General features: G+C 41.8%; 3 protein-coding genes across 7 annotated transcripts in view; 2 read left to right on the top strand and 1 right to left on the bottom strand.

Moving 5' to 3' along the window:
- The window catches only part of ACAT2 (acetyl-CoA acetyltransferase 2), a 14,728-nt gene extending 12,785 nt beyond the window's left edge, over positions 1-1,943 (top strand). Inside the window, exons 7-9 of one of the 2 annotated variants that reach the window (XM_011975923.1) lie at positions 194-348; positions 1,071-1,181; positions 1,549-1,943. In XM_011975923.1, the coding sequence (XP_011831313.1) occupies positions 194-348; positions 1,071-1,181; positions 1,549-1,719 (437 nt within the window). In that variant the 3' untranslated portion in view covers positions 1,720-1,943. The remainder of the gene's footprint in view (positions 1-193; positions 349-1,070; positions 1,182-1,548) is intronic. The other variant, XM_011975922.1, reaches the window with a different exon arrangement.
- Positions 1,842-13,263, bottom strand: TCP1 (t-complex 1). 2 transcript variants are annotated; one of them, XM_011975925.1, is made up of 12 exons: positions 12,333-12,675; positions 11,000-11,085; positions 10,684-10,812; positions 8,857-8,954; positions 8,345-8,455; positions 7,643-7,824; positions 6,929-7,055; positions 3,850-4,025; positions 3,348-3,471; positions 2,806-2,998; positions 2,540-2,703; positions 1,842-2,149 (listed from the first exon to the last, which is right to left on the bottom strand). In XM_011975925.1, the coding sequence occupies exons 1-12, from the start codon at positions 12,394-12,396 to the stop codon at positions 1,933-1,935; spliced, it is 1,671 nt and encodes a 556-aa protein (XP_011831315.1). In that variant the 5' UTR covers positions 12,397-12,675; the 3' UTR covers positions 1,842-1,932. The 2 variants fall into 2 exon arrangements, with proteins under 2 accessions (XP_011831315.1, XP_011831314.1); XM_011975924.1 differs by lacking the exon at positions 11,000-11,085 and having other exon boundaries at positions 12,333-13,263.
- MRPL18 (mitochondrial ribosomal protein L18) lies at positions 12,116-18,587 on the top strand. 3 transcript variants are annotated; one of them, XM_011975928.1, is made up of 4 exons: positions 12,116-12,532; positions 13,863-14,049; positions 17,433-17,664; positions 18,202-18,587. In XM_011975928.1, the coding sequence occupies exons 1-4, from the start codon at positions 12,514-12,516 to the stop codon at positions 18,271-18,273; spliced, it is 510 nt and encodes a 169-aa protein (XP_011831318.1). In that variant the 5' UTR covers positions 12,116-12,513; the 3' UTR covers positions 18,274-18,587. The 3 variants fall into 3 exon arrangements, with proteins under 3 accessions (XP_011831318.1, XP_011831316.1, XP_011831317.1); XM_011975926.1 differs by lacking the exon at positions 12,116-12,532 and adding an exon at positions 12,793-12,984; XM_011975927.1 differs by lacking the exon at positions 12,116-12,532 and adding an exon at positions 13,373-13,563.

Genomic DNA, 18,587 nt, shown 5'->3' with positions numbered 1-18,587 from the left:
TTTCTCTAGTTGGAAAGTTTTGTGGTCACTATAATTGCCAAACATGATTTCTATGTATAAAGTCTGTTCAGTTACAGTAAATGCCTTAGCCAACAGGTAAAACCATTTAGCTCATGTCTTCAGGTGGTAAAGACACAGATATGTAACTGAAGTTAATGAGCACTGTAGAAATCAAGTCACTCATATTTTACAGGAATAAATGATGGTGCTGCAGCTGTGGTTCTTATGAAGAAGTCAGAAGCTGATAAACGTGGGCTTACACCTTTAGCACAAATAGTTTCCTGGTCCCAAGTGGGTGTGGAGCCTTCCATTATGGGAATAGGACCAATTCCAGCCATAAAGCAAGCTGTGAGTATAACCCTGTTCCCCTTTATGAAATTTGTCTTCCTGTTAGCCTTAAATGAGCTTATTCATGTAGTTACCTTTCCCTACCAGAAGAGTAACCAAGAGCATTTATTTCTATTTTTGACACAAGGTCTTGCTCTGTTGTCCAGGCTGGAGTGCAGTGGCATCATCACAGCTCACTGCAGACTCAAAACTCCTGGGCTCAAATATTCCTCCTGCCGCAGCTTCCCAAGTTACCTTGAACTACGGGTGCACCACCATGCCTAACTTCTTAATTTTGTAGAGACAAGGTCTCACTATGTTGCCCAGGCTAGTTTTGAACTTCTCAGTTCAAGTGATCCTCTGGCCTTAGGCTCCCCAAGTGTTGAGATTTCAGGTGTGAGCCAATACCCCCAGCCACTGAAAGCATTTAGATCATATGCTTTTTAAGGGAACTGATTCTGTTACATTACCCTTAGATACATATAACAGATGCTACTGGTTCAAAATTTAAGACAATTTAGAATTTCTAAGGGATCTTTTAGATCACATCCTTAACCTTCTGGATGGAATGGGTATCACTAAGGCAAAAATGTGTGAGAATGTCACTGTATTAACCTAAGAACAAACGAAAGTAGCAATTAAGAGATCAGTATCATGCAGCATATTTCATATTTATGTTGACAAAGGATGTTTTGGCCTTTCCACCAAAGTTTAGACATCTTTTCTATGAATCTGTCTTCTAGGTTACAAAAGCAGGTTGGTCACTGGAGGATGTTGATGTATTTGAAATCAATGAAGCCTTTGCAGCCCTCTCTGTTGCAATAGTTAAAGAACTTGGATTAAACCCACAGAAGGTAAAGATGCACAAGTAACCCTGAGTGCTTACCAGTGAATTTCACAATGCTATTTTAAGATACTATCTTCCAGGTGTTGGCCATGTGGGTAATAAAGAAATACTAGTTACTAGGACTGAGTTCACGTATTTTGTTACTTCCCATGGTTTAAAAAAAAAAAAAAAAAGCTTACTTGGCATAAAAAGAATAAGGTAACATAGGCAGGGATGAATTTTCACAAAGGTGTAAATTTATTCCTAAACAGTTAAAATGAAAATTTGAGTTTGAAAGGGTAGCATGCTGATACATTAAGAGGAAAAAGACAAGTTTAGGATTTTAAACTGTACCCACAGAAGAATAAACAATCTAAATCTTTTCTCCCCCTTAGGTCAACATTGAAGGAGGGGCTATAGCCTTGGGCCACCCTCTTGGAGCATCTGGCTGTCGAATTCTTGTGACCCTGTTACACACACTGGAGAGAACGGGCGGAATTCGTGGTGTTGCGGCCCTGTGCATTGGGGGTGGGATGGGAATAGCAATGTGTGTTCAGAGAGGATGAATTGCTTAAACTTTGAACAACCTCAATTTCTTTTTAAACTAATAAAGTACTAGGTTGTTATATGTGAAATCAGAGGACCAAAACACAGATGGAAACCATTTCCTATATCACAAAAACCCAAGTTTACAGCTTGTTGTACTTTAATGTGTAATACTTAGGTCAAGGTACAAGACAATTGCATTTAACATTGTTATAAATAAAAGAGACATCAGATCAATCATTAAGGGCTCCAGAGTGAACAGCATCTTCATAACTTCCATGTTTATCATCTTTACTTTCTGGATGTAATTTAATAAGATCATCAATTCGAAGAATGGTAATTGCAGCTTCTGTTGCAAATTTCAAACTCTTAACTTTAACTATGGTTGGTTCAAACACCCCTGCTTGTTTGTTGTCTCGAGGTTTACCATTGCTCAAATCAAGACCAATCCTGCAATTAAGAAAGAACTATTAAAATGGCCGCTTACAACTTAATTAGGTGACCCATTAACTCCAGCATTTCATTCAAGTATTAAGCTTGATTTTTAAGTCAGACCAGAGATCTTGTAGGTTGTCTTTCTACCCAAAGCAGCAGGGAGAGATTAGCAATCAGAGTTGTTAACTAAGGCACACCAGTGCTAATAATTAGTCATTATCCCTTGAATTACAGTGACTAACAACAAATGCTTGCTGTGAAGTTTTTCATGTTAAGTAGTTGACAAGTCTGTTATTTATGTTTGCTGACATGTAACTGACTACTATCCTTTTTAATGGAAACTGTTTTGCAGAGGTTAACAAAGGGCTAAAAAGATGTCTAAAAAGAGGGAAATTGTATGCTTACCATTTTAGATTTTTACGTTCTGGGTTAACCTGAGCCTCATTATGAAAAGCTCTTAATTTTGCAACCAGATCTGTGGAGTCCTGGGCAGCATTAACTGCTAGTGTATTGGGAATAACAAGAAGTGATCTTGCAAACTCTGCAATAGCAAGCTGTTCCCGAGACCCCTAGGAAAAAAGGACAGTTAGGTGACTTCACAAAAGGGAAAAAAAATTAAAGCCCACAGCTACTGCTCTAGGGCCTCTAAGACAAGGAATAACTGTTCTTACCATGCTGGTTGCATAGTTTTCAAGGTATATGGAAAGGGCTGCTTCTACAGCACCTCCACCGGGAACCACGGATTTTGACTCCAAAACTCTCTTCACTACACAAAGTGCATCATGTAAAGAGCGCTCCATCTCATCACACATGAAATCATTTGCCCCACGTAAGATAATCGATGCAGATGTACGAGCCTTAGTGCTGTTCAAAAAAAAAAGTGAAATTCTTGTAACAGCATTTTTTAAATGTTTTTTTTTCCAATACCATCAATTTCTCCAAAAAATGGCATTTTAATAAGTCTACATAAGTGCCCTTAAGTCCTGCCTACACAGGATACTTAGATACACTATACAGAAACAATGTCTAGTCTATGCAGAAGAGATGAAAATGGTTACTTCATCTCAATTCACAGTGACCCAATGTTATTTTATCCCACGCGTATAACTGCTCATATCACTGTGAGACTACAAGCAGCAAATAAATGGGAAGAAAACCTACTTTTACTTAACAAAATCTGTATAACTTTACAATTTTAGAAAGTAGCTCTTACTTTTTGATTAAGATCAGCTCATCATCACAAATTCTCTCCTGTACCACTTCTTCTGCCTGTCCCAACATTGCAGCTTCAAAAGTTTCTTCACCTTCCAAATTGGCCAGGGTTGACAGAATAGTTGCTATTAAGAGTTACAAGGGATCTGTAAGTATCGCTCTTTCGTGATTTTAATATTCTTTAGACTCAGTAGCATTTGTGATAAAAGTGCTATATTACAAGTTTAGAATTTAGTTAGGCAGCACACACTAACTCCTTTTATCCTAAGATAGAACTATGTCATTTTTGAAGTGAACAAATTCAGTTCATGAATTTCCAACAAACTTAATGAATTTCTCCAGTTACATGAAAAATGGCTCTATAAATGTGTTGGCAGCACAAAGCATTAAGAGGATATAAACGTTTTTGAAACTGTTTCTTATCAATATTCCAATGTAAAAAGACCTTTGATGGGGTCAGGTATAATGAAAGTCTTTTACGTGACAGCCAGCACAAGACATACCTCCAGAAGCTTTCGCGATGCGTTTAAGGTCCCTTTTTAAAACTCTTCTAACTGCCATAGCACCAGCCTCCACAAAATACTTCAGACACATATCATCAATTCCACCAGTGGTTAGAATAACATTGGCACCAGTCGCCAGGATCTTCTGAATTCTCTCCTTGGTGATATCTGATTCTCTGCAAAGTATTTTTGTAACCCAGAGTTACCTTCTGTGATTTTTAAAAATAATTTAGCTTTAACTTCCATTAAGTATTTATCACAAGATAATCATAGACTAAATTGTATTAACCTTTGTTATCTCTGACCAGAATTTACATTAGTCCAATTCATGGAATATCAGAAGGAATTAAAAATTACCACTTAGCTCTCCCCAACCTGAATTTGAATTACTAATCGAGAACTATGGTAAAACAGGGAACACAGGTCCTGCCTGCCTTCAAGGATCCAGTGGGGAGAGGGATTACCAATCACACTCCAGGGCAAGCGTCACTGAAGTGGTATGCAGAGACTACAAGCACATAAAAGACATAAATTTAGCCTAGGAGGCAGATAATGAAGTCAAGAGGAGTCCAGGCCGAGTGCAGTGGCGCAGTGGCTCACACCTGTAATCCCAGCACTTTGGGAGGCTGAAGTGGGCAGATGACCTGAGGTCAGGAGTTCGAGACTAGCCTGGCCAACACGATTAAACACTCTCTACTAAAAATACAAAAAATTAGTCGGGCCTGGTGGTGGGCGCCTGTAATCCCAGATACTCAGGAGACTGAGGCAGGATAATCACTTAAACCCAGGAGGCGGAGGTTGCAGTGAGCTGAGATCATGCCACTGTACTCCAGCCTGGGCAACAAGCGCAAAACTCCTTCTCAAAAAAAAAAAAAAAAAAAAACACCAGGAGTCCAGAGTTGGAAGCGCAAAAGACGGTAGAACCAGAAAAGTGAAAAACCTTGTAGGTTACACCAAACAGTCTAGATACTAAGAAGCTTAACATTTTTAAGCAAGACTAGTATAATGTTATCTGCGTTTTCAAAAGGATTCCCTGGTATCAATGTGGAAATTGCCCTGAATGGCTTAAGACAAGGAGATAGTAACATGAGATATAAGCTAACAGACAACCTAAACAGAAGTCAAACTTAATGGCTTGGGTGACTCCTGGAGTAAAATAAATAGCAACAGTTCGGGGGGCAGGATGGGAAATCAGAGTTCAGTTTGGGACAAGATTAAGTTTGAAGTCTCTGTTGTTACTCAGATGAAGCTCCCAGGAGGTAGTCACTTAACATCATGGAAACCACAAACTATGGGAGATACAGATTTGAAGAGACAATATGAGTGAAGCCATGTGAATAGATCATTCGAATAATTTTTAAAGTAAAATGAATTACAGATCAACCTCAAAGGCAGCTTATCTACTGAACAAGTACTGTGTGCTATACACTGTACTAAGGATGGGGCTACGATGCCAATGGAATCATTCTGTCTCTACTATTAGAGCTTACAATTCATGAGTTGTATAAACTCACAGTAAAAACTGTAGTAAGCCCCAGGAAGATAAAATACAGGAAGTTACAAAAGAATATAATTTAGATTGAAGAAGAAAGAAAAGTTTCTCTAAGAGACTAGCTTGGGTGTGTTTCTACAACAGTCTAGGCAAGAAAATGAAATGTAGGTAAATTTAATTTGGAGGTAGAAATCAAGTGGTGTTGGTGACAGATTAGGAGAAAAGGTGTTGGTAAAAAGGAGGAGTTAAGGACGTTTCCTAGTTTTCTGCCTGTGTGGAGAAGTCCCCATCACTAAAATGGTCAAGAGCAGATTTGCGGTATTATCACAAGTTCAGAAACATGTTTACTTTGAGATGCTTGAAAAACATTCTATTAGATAGAGGTGTGTGACTTTGGAGCTCAGAGAAACAGCTTAAACAGTCTCTGGCATAGAGAGATAATACATGAAGTCATGGGAACAAGGGGCTATTCTGGAGAATATTGTGAGATGGTGGCCCAGACAAAGCAGTATCACAAAGCATTTCAAGAAGGACGTAATCAAAGGGTTGCTAAAGGTCAAGTAAGAGGAAGGCTGAAAATGTCTTCCGAATTTCACACTAGAGACCTTAACATGCAGTCCCTCAAATGGAGAACAGGGCTGAAAAGGGATGAGAAGAAAAGCACCAGAAAAGTTTTGTGTAGTAAATCACTCATGACATCTGGCTGTAAGGATGTAGGATAGGGAGTACCTACAGCAGGAGGATGTACGAAGAAGCCTGAAGGGACAAAAGAGCCACATGAAGATTCCAGGAAAGAGCATAATTAGTAGGTATGAAAGAAGAATCAAAGACAAGGCTCTAGAGCAGAAGGAAACAGATTCTGGAACACTTACTGTAGAGCGACTGGCTTTGATGGAAGAAAGGACACTTTGTTGTATCAGGAAGGAAGGAAAAAGAATACGCATGCAGATTGATTTAAAAGATGAGAGCACATTTCTTACCCTCGGCAAAGCTTTCTTGTAGGTTTGGTTTAACTACTGTTTAAACTATTCATTGTGTTTTTTTTGTTTGTTTTTTTAGACAGGTTCTCGCTGTCACCCAGGTTGGAGTGCAGTGGTCCAATCACAGCTCACTGCAGCCTCGACCTCCTGGGCTTCAGATTCTTACCACCTCAGCCTCTCAAAGTGTTGCGATTACAGGCATGAGCCACTGTGCCCAGCCTAAACCATTTATTGTTTTAAGTCACTATTAGGCAGTCAAATCTATAGCAGCGGTCACACTACCTCCACCATTAGCTCTTCAACCACTAATATCACCTGTACCTCCAACCAGTATCTAGCAAACAGTCAATACCATACTGCTGAGTTCTGTACTGCTTTGAGGAAATTAGATTCCTGTCTTTTATATCTTTAATATTAACAGACTCATACAATCAAAATTTCACAAAAAGACAATTTTCATATAGGTTGTATAACCCCAAATCCCTCTAAAAACACCACCAGGCTAATTTTTCTGGAAGTTTAAGTAAAATAGTTTGACTTGGCTAAAAATGTTAAAGTCCTCCAAGACACTCATACTTAAAAGCCCAAAAATAATCTCTCAACATACCTCTGTCTAATTTGGTCCAGTTTTTCAGGGTCTGTAATGACCACCTGTACACCAAGCTTCATTTTTGTTTTTTGCAGGCTAAAGTCAAGGCAAGCAATTTTTGCATTTACGATTCTCTTGGGCATGCCTACAATAGAACACAAGATTAAGTTAATACATCTATCCTTAAAAGCATAAAGAGTACCCATAATTGATTGTATGTAAATACACAAATTTAGACTGTAATTCATTACATTTTCTCTTAGAAAAACTTTATGGCATTACATGCACGTAATTTCTTTTAATTCACATTCCTTCTAACATGTTGTATGTGCTTTAAATTACAAAAAGATGTACTGCACATAATCCACAAGTTAGTTTTTTTTTGAGACGGAGTCTCACTCTGTGGCCCAGGCTAGAGTGCAGTGGTGTGATCTTGGCTCACTGCAATCTCTGCCTCCCAGGTTCAAGTGATTTTCCTGCCTCAGTCTCTGGAGTAGCTGGGACTACAGACACGCGCCACTATGCCTAGCTGATTTTTGTATTTTTTACTAGAGATGGGGTTTCACCGCATCGGACAGGCTGGTCTCAAACTCCCGACCTCATGATCCACCTGCCTCGGCCTCCCAAAGTGCTGGGATTACAGGCACGAAGCACTGCGTCCCGCCGAAGAAAAAAAATAGCTAGTTTTAATCTGTAGCAATCTCATTGTATAAACCAAATCCCAAACCTTACCCTGGGATCCCACCACACAGTTGAGTGCATAGCCACTGATGAGCATACTCTCCGTTTGACTTCTCCCATGGGCTTTCAAAATATTAACAGAATTGACTGGATAGCGTGGCTGGCCTCTTGTGTCTGTGTATTTAATAGCAAGTACAGCATCTACTACCATGTTAGCAAAGAAATCACCATTTCTAAGCCAAAAGTTAAGGACGGTAACAGGCTTGGAATGGACAAAGGGTACACAAGTGAAAAATCAAGGATAATTTGAAAGGACTTCCTTTTAGTAACCTATTAAAGAAGCAAGCATTACGTCACCAAAATATTACAATATTATCACTATCTGCAATTCTTATCACTTTTAGACATGCTTTTTATTACCTTTTCACCCTAAAAAAGCAGGGAAAGCAACAGGCAATTTCAATACAGCATTACTCCTCCCTACTGATAACAATTTGCATAAAATTGGTATTTAAAATTTTACTGCACAAAATTGATTGCTGCTGCTACTACAGGCGCGCGCTTATGCACACACCCCCACTCCCGAGACAGGGTCTTGCTATGTTGCCCACATTGGACTGAAACTCCTGGGTTCAATTAATCCTCCTGCCTCAGCCTCCATAGTAGCTGGGACTACAGGCACACACCACCATGCCCATCTCAAAGTCTTATGTTTTAAAAAGCCTAAATTTTATCTGACAACCACAAGGATACATTCCAATGATTTTGGAAGACATGGATGTCTTAGCAGCATTAATCAGGCAATCTCTTCCCAGTTCATCTGTGTTAACAATTAGGTTTTCATTGATATAACGCACTGCTTCCCTGTTTAAAAGTGTGGGGGAGAAAAACGTTTACAAAGTCACTACTCAAACTCTTTGCAATCATCATGCTTAACACAGAGCCAAAATGTCGTAAGTAATATCTGTTCAGCCATTTCATATAGGAGGAGGACATGAAAAAACCCTCCCTCTTCAGATCATGGCAAGTTTAATCTATCCCATAAGCACAGCCACTAAAATCTATGATTAGGAGAAAATGTGGTAGTCAAATGGGAAAAAAGATACCGGTACAACTTGTTAACTTCAAATATTACTACTTAAATGCTAAAACATTTAAATGAAATGTTTTCAAATTAAAATTTAGTTATTAATCAAAACATTAAGACAACACACTTTACAACTATTACATCAAAAAAAATTTTCTCTCTATGCAAACAATCTTACTTGCAAGCAAGTCGATAGCCACTAATAACTGATGTGGGATGAATTTTCTGTTTGACTAATTCATCTGCATTTTTTAGGAGTTCTGCGGCAATAATAACCTGTTGAGAAAACATTCACTGATCTGAGTATGCCAGATATTCAACATGCGCAATACACATGAAATGACACTAAAATGGCCATCTATTAGCCAAAATGGTGGTGGTGAAATGAATTAACTGGTTATTAGAAACCTGGGGGGTGAAGGGAGAAGAACGCTACAAAACACTTTGTCCTCAATGTTACTCATAAATTCTTGGAAACTGCCACTTTAAGCAAACAACGGACAGCAATTTCTCAAATATAGTTGTTTATTGTTAACGCTGATGGGGGGAGGAAAATTTATTTTTTTATACATCGTTTTTCCTCTTAAAGTCAGTTTCCACGAATCCATTGTGGAGTGAGGTCTTACTGTATTATAAATGCAAATGGCCAAAACTGGGTAGGAGCCAGAAAAACATTCTAAGAAACCAGTACACCCAATACAATCATGAAAGACAACACACCTATTACCTTTAGAGGGAGTGCTCAATAGAAGCTCAACCGTGTGTGACTATTCATATGACCTATATTAGGCTATTATATTATTAAAAACACTTCTTCTAAGTTGATATGAAACAGTAACAAATACTTTTAAACTAAGAAGACTTAAAATCTTGTCAGCTTCTTATGGGAAGAAAACTACACTTGTTAAGTCACATTATCATAAGTTAGACAAAGATCATATTCATATTTTAGGAGTACATTCCATTCTTTCACGGCTGAAGTTTAATCTAGAAATACATGTTCCCCACAAACTATCTCGTTTCTCCAGAATTAACATCTTTCTCACCAAACAAGTGTTTCTACTATACCAGCATGCTGGATGATCTATGAAGTTTATACTGTATATCACGTTTACTGACTCGAAAAGATCACACTGTCCTATCATGATGTATTTATTAATTTCTCACACTCCCATTTTGAATTCCTGAGATCACCTGTCAGGATTTAAAAAATAAAACAGGCTTAGTGCAGCAGCTCATGCTTGTAATCCCAGCACTACAGAGGCTGAGAAGGGAGGATCACTTGAGGCCAGGAGCTCAAGACCAGCCTGGGCAACATAGTGAGACCCTGTCTCTACTGAAAAAAAAGAGAGGAAAAAAAAAAGATTTTTAATTATTTGGTTGTGGTGGCATATGCCGGCAATCCCAAGCACTCTGGGAGGCTAAGGCGGGAGGATTACTTGAGCCCAGGTGTTCCAGGCTGCAGTGAGATATGACAGCACTGCAGCACTTCAGCCTGTGCTACACATGGTCTCTTAAAAAAATAACACAAAAACATTGTTTCTCCCCCAAATTGGTAACATTTTGTTCTCTAAATAATTACAACACTTTAGAGCTTTCCAAGTCTCAAGGGGTGATGCGGGAGGAAACAAGATTTTTGAGAGACCATAAAAAAATCTGTGTGATGTCTGAACACTGCCATAAAGGGAAAAATAAGCCCTCAAAACTTGTGAATACCAACATTTAAAACAATGGGGCTATGTTAAATGAACTCAAATTCTTTCCTACTTAAACTGTACAAACAAGCTATAACTACCAACTTACAAATTGTGTTTCTGAATCTGTACCTAAGAAGCTTATTTTCCCTCTTAAATGTGTAACTTCTTTTTTCTTTTTGCTCAATCATCTGGGCATTCAGAATATGTAACTTATTTCTGACCCAGCACAAATGACCCACTTATGGCTTCAACTTTCTGAAAGTCGGTTGTTTTTAGAAAAATGATCATTCTTTAGCCAGTCTACCTACCACTGATGTAGTTCCATCTCCAACTTCTTTGTCTTGCAGATCAGCCAGCTCACAAAGAACTTTAGCTGCAGGATGTTCAACTTCCAGTAACTTGAGGATGGTTGCACCATCGTTAGTAATGGTCACATCCTAAGAAATTAGCAGGAAAAAATATGAACCACTCATAGAAATCAACACAGCCCCATTATAATACACATTCACCTTTAACATCACCTTCCAGTACCTGGATTGTGATAAAATCAAAGAATGAACACAGCAAAACACTGAAAATAGTTTTACTTTAAGGCAACTAACACAACAGTTAACGTGTACTTACACCGATATCATCCACCAGCATTTTATCCAAGCCAACAGGACCAAGAGAACTTTTTACAATATTGGCAATCGAAGCTGCAGCCATAACTGTAGACAATTACAAACACAAATAAAAAAGAAATAAGAATCCACAACTCTGAAAGACAGTAATTTCAGCCTAAAGGTAAATGACATCCAACAGCCCCTGTATTTCCCAAATCTACAAATCTGCGTTAATTATTTAAAAACCACCTACTAGGAACCTAAATGGGGCGGACACTGTGGCTCACATCTGTAATTCCAACACTGAGATGCTGAGGCAGGAGGATAGCTTGATGCCAGGAGTTCGAGACCCCCTTGGGCAACATAGCGAAACCCATTTCTACAAAAAATAAAAACAAAGCCGGATGTGGTTGCGCGGGCCTGTGCTTGGAGACTGCAGTGAGCTATGCTGGCACTCCCGTCTGGGCGACAAGTGGGACCCTGTCCCTAAATAAAGCGAGCCTATTTGGCACAGCTTTGATGAGGCGGTGGAATCTGATGGCGGGAGAAAAAAAGTAATAACCACAATTTCATGCTCTGCCACTTCGTACAGCTATGCCAGCCTTTTCCTGCAAGTTTTTTGCTCATTAAAACTCTTTTTATCTGTGAGGAGAGAAATCGGTAGCCAACGGGGAAGGTGCTTTCAGATTTGTTTACGAAAAAAAATTACGAATCTATCAAAAAACAGTGCGCTCTGTAGGTATACAAAGGCCCGACAGCAAACGCTCTGCTAAGTTGGCGCTGCCGTCTCCTGGGGTCAACTGCACTCCAGTGGCGTTTCCCGTGCTAACTCTACTTTAAGATGCTATCAACCGAGAGAGAGCCGGACGCCGGACGCCCGACCCCGACTGCAGCTACGGGCGGAAAGGGCACCGGGCTCATCCGCAGGGGCGCGGATGAACCTATTTTTTCTGGTAAATGGTCCTGAAACGAAACCCGGCGTTTAACATGGACGCTCAGGGGGCCGCCCTAAAACAAAAGAGCATGCGAGGCGTGGCCCGCACGTGCAAGTCCGGGAGGCCCGCTTTCCCGCGGAGGGGCGCGTTTCCAGCGCCGCCCCGGACACCACATCCACGCGGTGCCGGTCTCAAAACCCGGCTGCGCGCCCCGGGGCTCCTCCCCGCTGTGGGGAGAGGGGTCGACAGCGCCCTGCCCCAAAGAACGGCGGGTAGGCCGGGTCCGGCTGCGGGGCCTCCAGGCCCTTTCTGCAGAGATAAAGGAGGAGAGGCACGAAGCGGTCAGCCAGGGTCCGGTCGCGATGGGACTCGGCCCTCCCAGCCCGCGAGCCCGACCCAGGCCCGGCCCTCCCTTACCGTTCTGGGAGCGGATCGCTTCCCCAGTGCTGCGGTCACCGAACACGGACAAAGGCCCCTCCATCTTCGCAGCAGCGATACACGTTGAATTCTGCTCACAACGCGGGAAACCAGTATCGCGGTCCCTCGGCTGACCGGCGACCACAGCAGTGGCTGCGACGGCGTGGAGGGTACCCGAGCGATGCCCCAGGAGCTGCTGGGTAACACCGCCCTACCCGCTTCCCGGCTGCCCCGGCCCGGCCGCGGGGCACGGCGGGAAGGAAAAAGAGGCGGGGGCAACAGGAAGAGAAACGGGAGTGTGCCGGAAGTGAGGCTCTCGGGAAGGGGCGGGATCGGCATTTTTATCCAATTAGATAGCCGATGGGAAGGGCGCGAAAGCGGAGAACGGAAGTCGGATCTTGGACCGCTGGAAAGAGGCGGAACCTTCGCTGCAAACAACCTTGCGCAGACGCAGTGGGCCATTCTAGTGCCTTCTAGAAAGGCTGTAGGCGGGTGGAGCTTGGAGCTGGGGTGTAACTGGAGGGGCGGGCCCTTCTCCAAGGTAGAGTTGAGGTTCTGAGCGAGTCTTGCGTTTTAGCTTTAATGTCTTTTCCTCGTCCCTGCTCGGGGAGCGTAAGGCAAATCGGCCGGCTTTGCTCCAGGCCTCAGGAGTGTAAGTTTAGGAGCGCGAACCTGGGTGGGACGGGGCAGTTTTTCCAGCGGGCCATACGGGAAAATTTTTGGTTCGAGGAAGACAACTACCCTTTTTAAGGAGAAAACTGCACCGTGCCCTGCCTCATTTCTCCGCGGTGCCCAGTAGGGGTGTGTATGGACCAGTCAATGACCGCCCAAGATCTCTCAGTAGACAACTCAAATATGGTTAGGTGAAGTTGTGGGTGCCTTTCACCCTGGACTTCAGCAAAAAGCGTGGTCGTGGGCGTAGCTACGAGGTGATTGGTGGGTTCCAGGGCCTGCGTGCCCCTCCACGTGAGCGGTGATTGGCGTTGCCGGATAACAGATCCTCCTCCTGGCCACTCAGTGGCTGAGGACTTGCTACTTCCGGGTCGGGGGCGTCTGGTGTGGAGAGTTTGAGACTCTACAGCAACCAAAGGCTTTTCCCTGACTTCGTATGATTGCGGCAGGCGAGCGAGTGAGTCGTGCGTGAGGAAAGAGAGGCAAGGCTTTTCCGAGATCGTCTCAGCGATGGCGCTTCGGTCGCGGTTCTGGGGGTTCTCCGTTTGCAGGAACCCTGGTAATTAGTCTTGGCCCTCTTCGCCCAGCTGATTGGCCAGGGTCTGCACAGTACTTTGGAACGTGCGGATTCTATTGTGTATTCGACGTGCCGGATCGAAATAGAGTTCGCGGCACTGCGAACACCTCAGTAGGAAGTTAAGGACGGGGTCAGTGCTGATTCCACCCTGTGGGCACACGTATTTTTCGTCCGCTAGGCCTGAAGACTGGGGGTGTGAAAGGGGATAGACGTTAGAGCGAGCTCGTGCGCTGTCCGTATCCGTCATTTTTAAGCCCCGTGCGGTTGTTTCCGTTGCCCAGGGTGCAGGTTCGCAGCCCTCTCAACCAGCTCCAAGCCGGCGGCGAAGCCTGAAGTGCACCCTGTAGAAAATGAAGCTGTCGCCCCAGAGTTCACCAATCGGAACCCCCGGAACCTGGAGCTTCTATCTGTAGCCAGGAAAGAGCGGGGCTGGCGGACGGTGTGGCCCTCCCGTGAGTTCTGGCACAGGTAATTAAATCTGCTCGTGATTGACAGAGAAGGACACTGCACCCTAGGGACTATTTTAATTGGTTCAACGCCAGGCTCTCTCCCAGGTAGCTGCCATGCGGCGGGTAGAGGCAGGGTTCGCGGAGGGGCTGGAACAAACAGCAAATAGGTGTGATGGCGGATATTTAAAGAGGATGTTAGAGTAGCGGACAGGATACCTACTAAGGCCTGTCTGAGGAGGTGACATTTAAGAAGCTGAGATCTGAAAGGAAGAAGCCGAGTCATCTGCCAGAAAGAGCATTCCTAGCAGAGGAAACTGCTGGGGTGTTTGAGGAACTGAAGGGCTTGTGGATGTGAAGCTCAATGGGCAGAGGGTGAATGACCTAAGATGAACATGGAGGGGTAAGGAGGCGACAGATCATTAACTTTGTAAGTCAGGATGAGCACTTTAGACTTTTTTTTCATTGTAGTGGGAAACGACGAGAGGATTTAAAGCTTGACCCCGAACTAGTTTTGCAAGATCTTTCTGACTGGGCGCGGTGTCTCATGCCTGTAATCCCAGCACTTTAGGAAGCCAGCCAGGGAAGGCGAATCATCTGAGGTCAGGAGTTTGAGACCAGCCTGGCCAACATGGTGAAACCCCGTCTCTACTAAAAATACAAAAATTAGACGGGCATAGTGGTGCACGCTGTAATCCCAGCTACTCTAGTGGCTGAGGCACGAGAATCACTTGAACCCAGGAGGTGGAGGTTGCAGAGATCTGAGATCGCACCAGTGCACTCCAGCCTGGGCAACAGGGCAAGATTCTGTCTTTAAAAAATAAATAAATAAAAATCATTCTGGCTGGTTTTTGGAAGATTAAATTTTTAAGGGAACGGGAATAGAAGAAAGACCAGCTAGGAATCTAGCATGACATGAGATACTTTGTTATAAAGGTGGTTGTTTAATGAACACTTATATTTGCCAGGAATTATGCTACTTGCTTTATATTTTCTCATTTAATCCTTAAAATTACATCATGAAGCAGTTATTTCCCCCATTTTACAGGAGCAAAGAAATTGAGGTTTAGGGAGACATGATTAATAAGTGCCAGAGCTAAGATTCATGTATGTTCTGACTGACCTCAGAGCCAGGACGTTAAGTTATTACGACTATACTACAGCATGTAGGTGTTTATCAGGTTTCTCTGCTGCTGATCTCCTTGGTGAGGATTTGTTAGAATTTCTTAAGGACTTTAAGGGCTATATAAAGTTATAAGAGTAAGTTGGAAATCATAACTATGTGATGTATTATTTATTTATTGACCAAACATTGTACCTATATCACTTGCTGGGCATTGTGTTAGATTCAGGAGGTACAAAGATAAAGTAGAAGTTATCCCTGTCACCAAAAGTCTTAAGTTTCATAGTGGAAAGTGGAATGGGGATAATGATGTGTTACAGTTGCTGTGATACATTTTTACTCATAGAGGAGGGAGTCTTTCAAGAAAGAGATAGGCAGTTCAATTTTTAAATAATCTGGATCTTAAGGCTAAAGATCTTTTGAAACACCCAACCTATTACTTTCTTTTTTGTTTGTTTTTGAGACAGGGTCTGGGTCTGTTGCCCAGGCTAGAATGCAGTGGTATGATAACCTGCTTACTGCATGCTTGACTTCCTTGGGCTCAAGCAATCCTCCCACCTCAGCCTCCTGAGTGACTGGGACTACAGGCTCATGCCACTACTCCCAGCTAATTTGTTTGATTTTGTTTGAGACAAGGTCTGGCTGTGTCACCCAGGCTGGAGTGCAGTGGTGCAGGTATCAGCTCACTGTGACCTCCGCCTCCCAGGCTCAAGCGATTCTCCCATCTCAGCCTCCTGAGCATCTGGGACTGCAGGCACGCACCACCATGGCCGGCTAATACATTTATTTATTTATTATTATTATTATTTTGCTATTTTTTGTAGAGATGGGGTTTCACCACTGCCCAGGCTGGTCTCGAACTTGTGAGCTCAAGAGATCTTCGTGACTCAGCCTCCCAAAGTGCTGTGATTACAGGCATGAACCACTGCGCCCAGGCCCAACGTATTACTTTAACTTAATATTTGGATCATTTAAATAACTAGAGATGTGTTTTCTCATTTTTTCTCTGTCTGCCCTACTCGCAATATTAAAAGCAGAGAATTTCAGAATGTTATAGTAGGAAATGACCTTTGACATAATGAATCAGGCCCTTCATTGAACAAATGGTTTAAGGTGGGTCAGCAAACTGTGGCCCATGGGCCAAAGATAGCTTGTGAGCTAAAAATAGCTTTTACTTTTTTAAGTTTAAAAAAAATCAAAATAACATTTTTTAACTTGTGAAAATTAAATGAAAATCAAATTTCATTGCCCACAAGTTCTTAGAACACAGTTTCTTAGGACATAGCTGTACCCATTCTCATTTGTTTACACATCACTTGGCTGTTCTAGCACTACAGTGGCTGAGTTGAACAGTTAACAGAAGCTGTATGACCTAGAAAGCCTAGAATATTTACTATTTGGCACTTTGTGGCAAAAGATCGTTGACTCCTGGTTTAAGAGATTGTGATTTTTCTCTAGCCTGAGAGACAGACCCTGTCTCAAAAAAAAAAAAAAAAAAAAGGCCATATGAAACTGGACAGGACACAGTGGCTCATGCCTGTAATCTCGGTGCTTTGGGAGGTTGAGAAGGGTGGGTCGCTTGAGGCCAGGAGTTTGATACCAGCCTGGGTAACATAGTGAGACCTTGTCTCTTCAAAATAAAATAAAAATTAGCTTGGTGCAGTGGCATGCACCTGTAATGCCAACTACTTGGGAGACTAAGGCAGGAGAGTTGCTTGAGCCTAGGAGTTTGAGGCTACAGTGAGCTGTGCTCCAAACTGGGTGACAGTGAGACCCTGTCTCTGAAAAATAAAGCCATACAACATGGTTTGATGTCATATTTAAATATGCATACCTTGAGATTATAAAAAAAAATTTAACGTTTTCTGTTAGTACTGTTATGATTTCAGTTTTTACATTTAAATTTTTGCTCCGTCTTATATTTATTTTGGTACTAGCTGTAAAATAAAAGCAAGGAGTAAGTATATCCACATCATGTGTATGTTCAGTAACTTAGGTCTGCCTCTTCAAATCTCTTTTTGAAGTAGATCTGTAAATGAAACTCAGCTCTTCAGAAACAAATTTCTTCATGATAATTGAACTATTTAGTTTGTTATTATTGAGTATATTCTCATAAAGGCGGAGGAAAAACACTTCCCAAGCAAAATCCAAGTTAAATATGTTGAAGTAAATTAACCAAACACTGGATTGTTGAAAAATATTTAGTCATTTATTCACCTGAATTAACATAACTTTAGGATACAGATTTTTCTGTGATTTTATTATCTTCTCACCCCATTTAGGTTGCGAGTTATAAGGACTCAGCATCATGTAGAAGCACTTGTGGAGCATCAAAATGGCAAGGTTGTGGTTTCGGCATCCACTCGCGAATGGGCTATTAAAAAACACCTTTATAGTACCAGAAATGTGATGGCTTGTGAGAATATAGGACGAGTACTGGCACAGAGATGCTTAGAGGCGGGAATCAACTTCATGGTCTACCAACCAACCCCATGGGAGGCAGCCTCAGACTCGGTATTTTTGTTTTCATGTACTTATTGAAAAGGTATTGTGTTAATTCTTGGCATTAGATAACTTACATAATAATAACAGTTTTTACTTAACAAATACTTTCCATATGTCAGATCCTTTGGTGAGTACTCAACAGTGTTACTTAATTTAATCCTCACATCAGTCCATCGGGTAGGGACTAGTATTCTCATTCTATACAGAAATAAACTGAGGCTTACTTGCCCAGAGTCAATGTATGGTGGATTTCAAACCCAGGGTGACTGAATCTGTAGTCCATGATGTCAGCCACTATATTTCCTGTTCATATGTTGACATCTTGTCCATATAATATTTTGAAATGCTACTGAACCTTGACATCTCTACATTTCCTTTTTACTTAATTATGTCATTATTAAGATTACTTTCTGAAAAACCATTGTAGGCTGGGAAGTTAGCAAGAATAAATCAATTTATTTCTGTCTTTTGGAAAGTGAAAGTATTTTCAGCCTACTGGTGCTGCTGACTTAATCTTTTCCTTTGTTTTCTGATCTTCAAAACCAGATGAAACGACTACAAAGTGCCATGAGAGAAGGTGGTGTGGTTCTACGGGAACCTCAGAGAATCTATGAATAAATGAATAAATGGAAGCATTAATTGTTTTGAACATGTAAATATAAAACTGTCAGCCACTACAGCCATCAAAAGAGAGCATCTGGAAGAATAGCCAGCTTGGAAGTTTTACAGCAATAATGTTGCAGTGGAATATTATTTGTAGTTAAGGTCATCCTCCTCCCCTTTCTGTTTTTTTAAATCAAGAACTACATTCTGCCCCTGTCTTGGGCTTCAGAAGCATCTAAGAAAAGCAGTCGTCAATTATAATTAACTTTCAAAGGGCAAGTCAGAAGTTGTTTATAAATTACAAAATAAAGGCATGTTATGAACTCTTA

Source organism: Mandrillus leucophaeus, unplaced genomic scaffold (genome assembly GCF_000951045.1).
Source record: "Mandrillus leucophaeus isolate KB7577 unplaced genomic scaffold, Mleu.le_1.0 Scaffold160, whole genome shotgun sequence".
In the NCBI taxonomy this organism is placed as follows: domain Eukaryota; kingdom Metazoa; phylum Chordata; class Mammalia; order Primates; family Cercopithecidae; genus Mandrillus; species Mandrillus leucophaeus.
Note: the sequence above shows the minus strand (reverse complement) of the source record. Positions and strands in the feature narration are given on the sequence as shown.

Excerpts from the sequence above, each read along its gene's own strand:
- TCP1 (XM_011975924.1), bottom strand. The coding sequence starts at position 12,794 with ATGGCCCACTGCGTCTGCGCAAGGTTGTTTGCAGCGAAGGTTCCGCCT. Across the intron at positions 3,472-3,849 it reads CATCGCGAAAGCTTCTGGAG|CAACTATTCTGTCAACCCTG; the intron begins GTATGTCTTGTG and ends AACTCTTAATAG. Across the intron at positions 2,150-2,539 it reads GAACGTAAAAATCTAAAATG|GATTGGTCTTGATTTGAGCA; the intron begins GTAAGCATACAA and ends TCTTAATTGCAG.
- MRPL18 (XM_011975926.1), top strand. The coding sequence starts at position 12,915 with ATGTCTTTTCCTCGTCCCTGCTCGGGGAGCGTAAGGCAAATCGGCCGG. Across the intron at positions 12,985-13,862 it reads TTGCTCCAGGCCTCAGGAGT|GGTGCAGGTTCGCAGCCCTC; the intron begins GTAAGTTTAGGA and ends TCCGTTGCCCAG. Across the intron at positions 14,050-17,432 it reads TCCCGTGAGTTCTGGCACAG|GTTGCGAGTTATAAGGACTC; the intron begins GTAATTAAATCT and ends CACCCCATTTAG.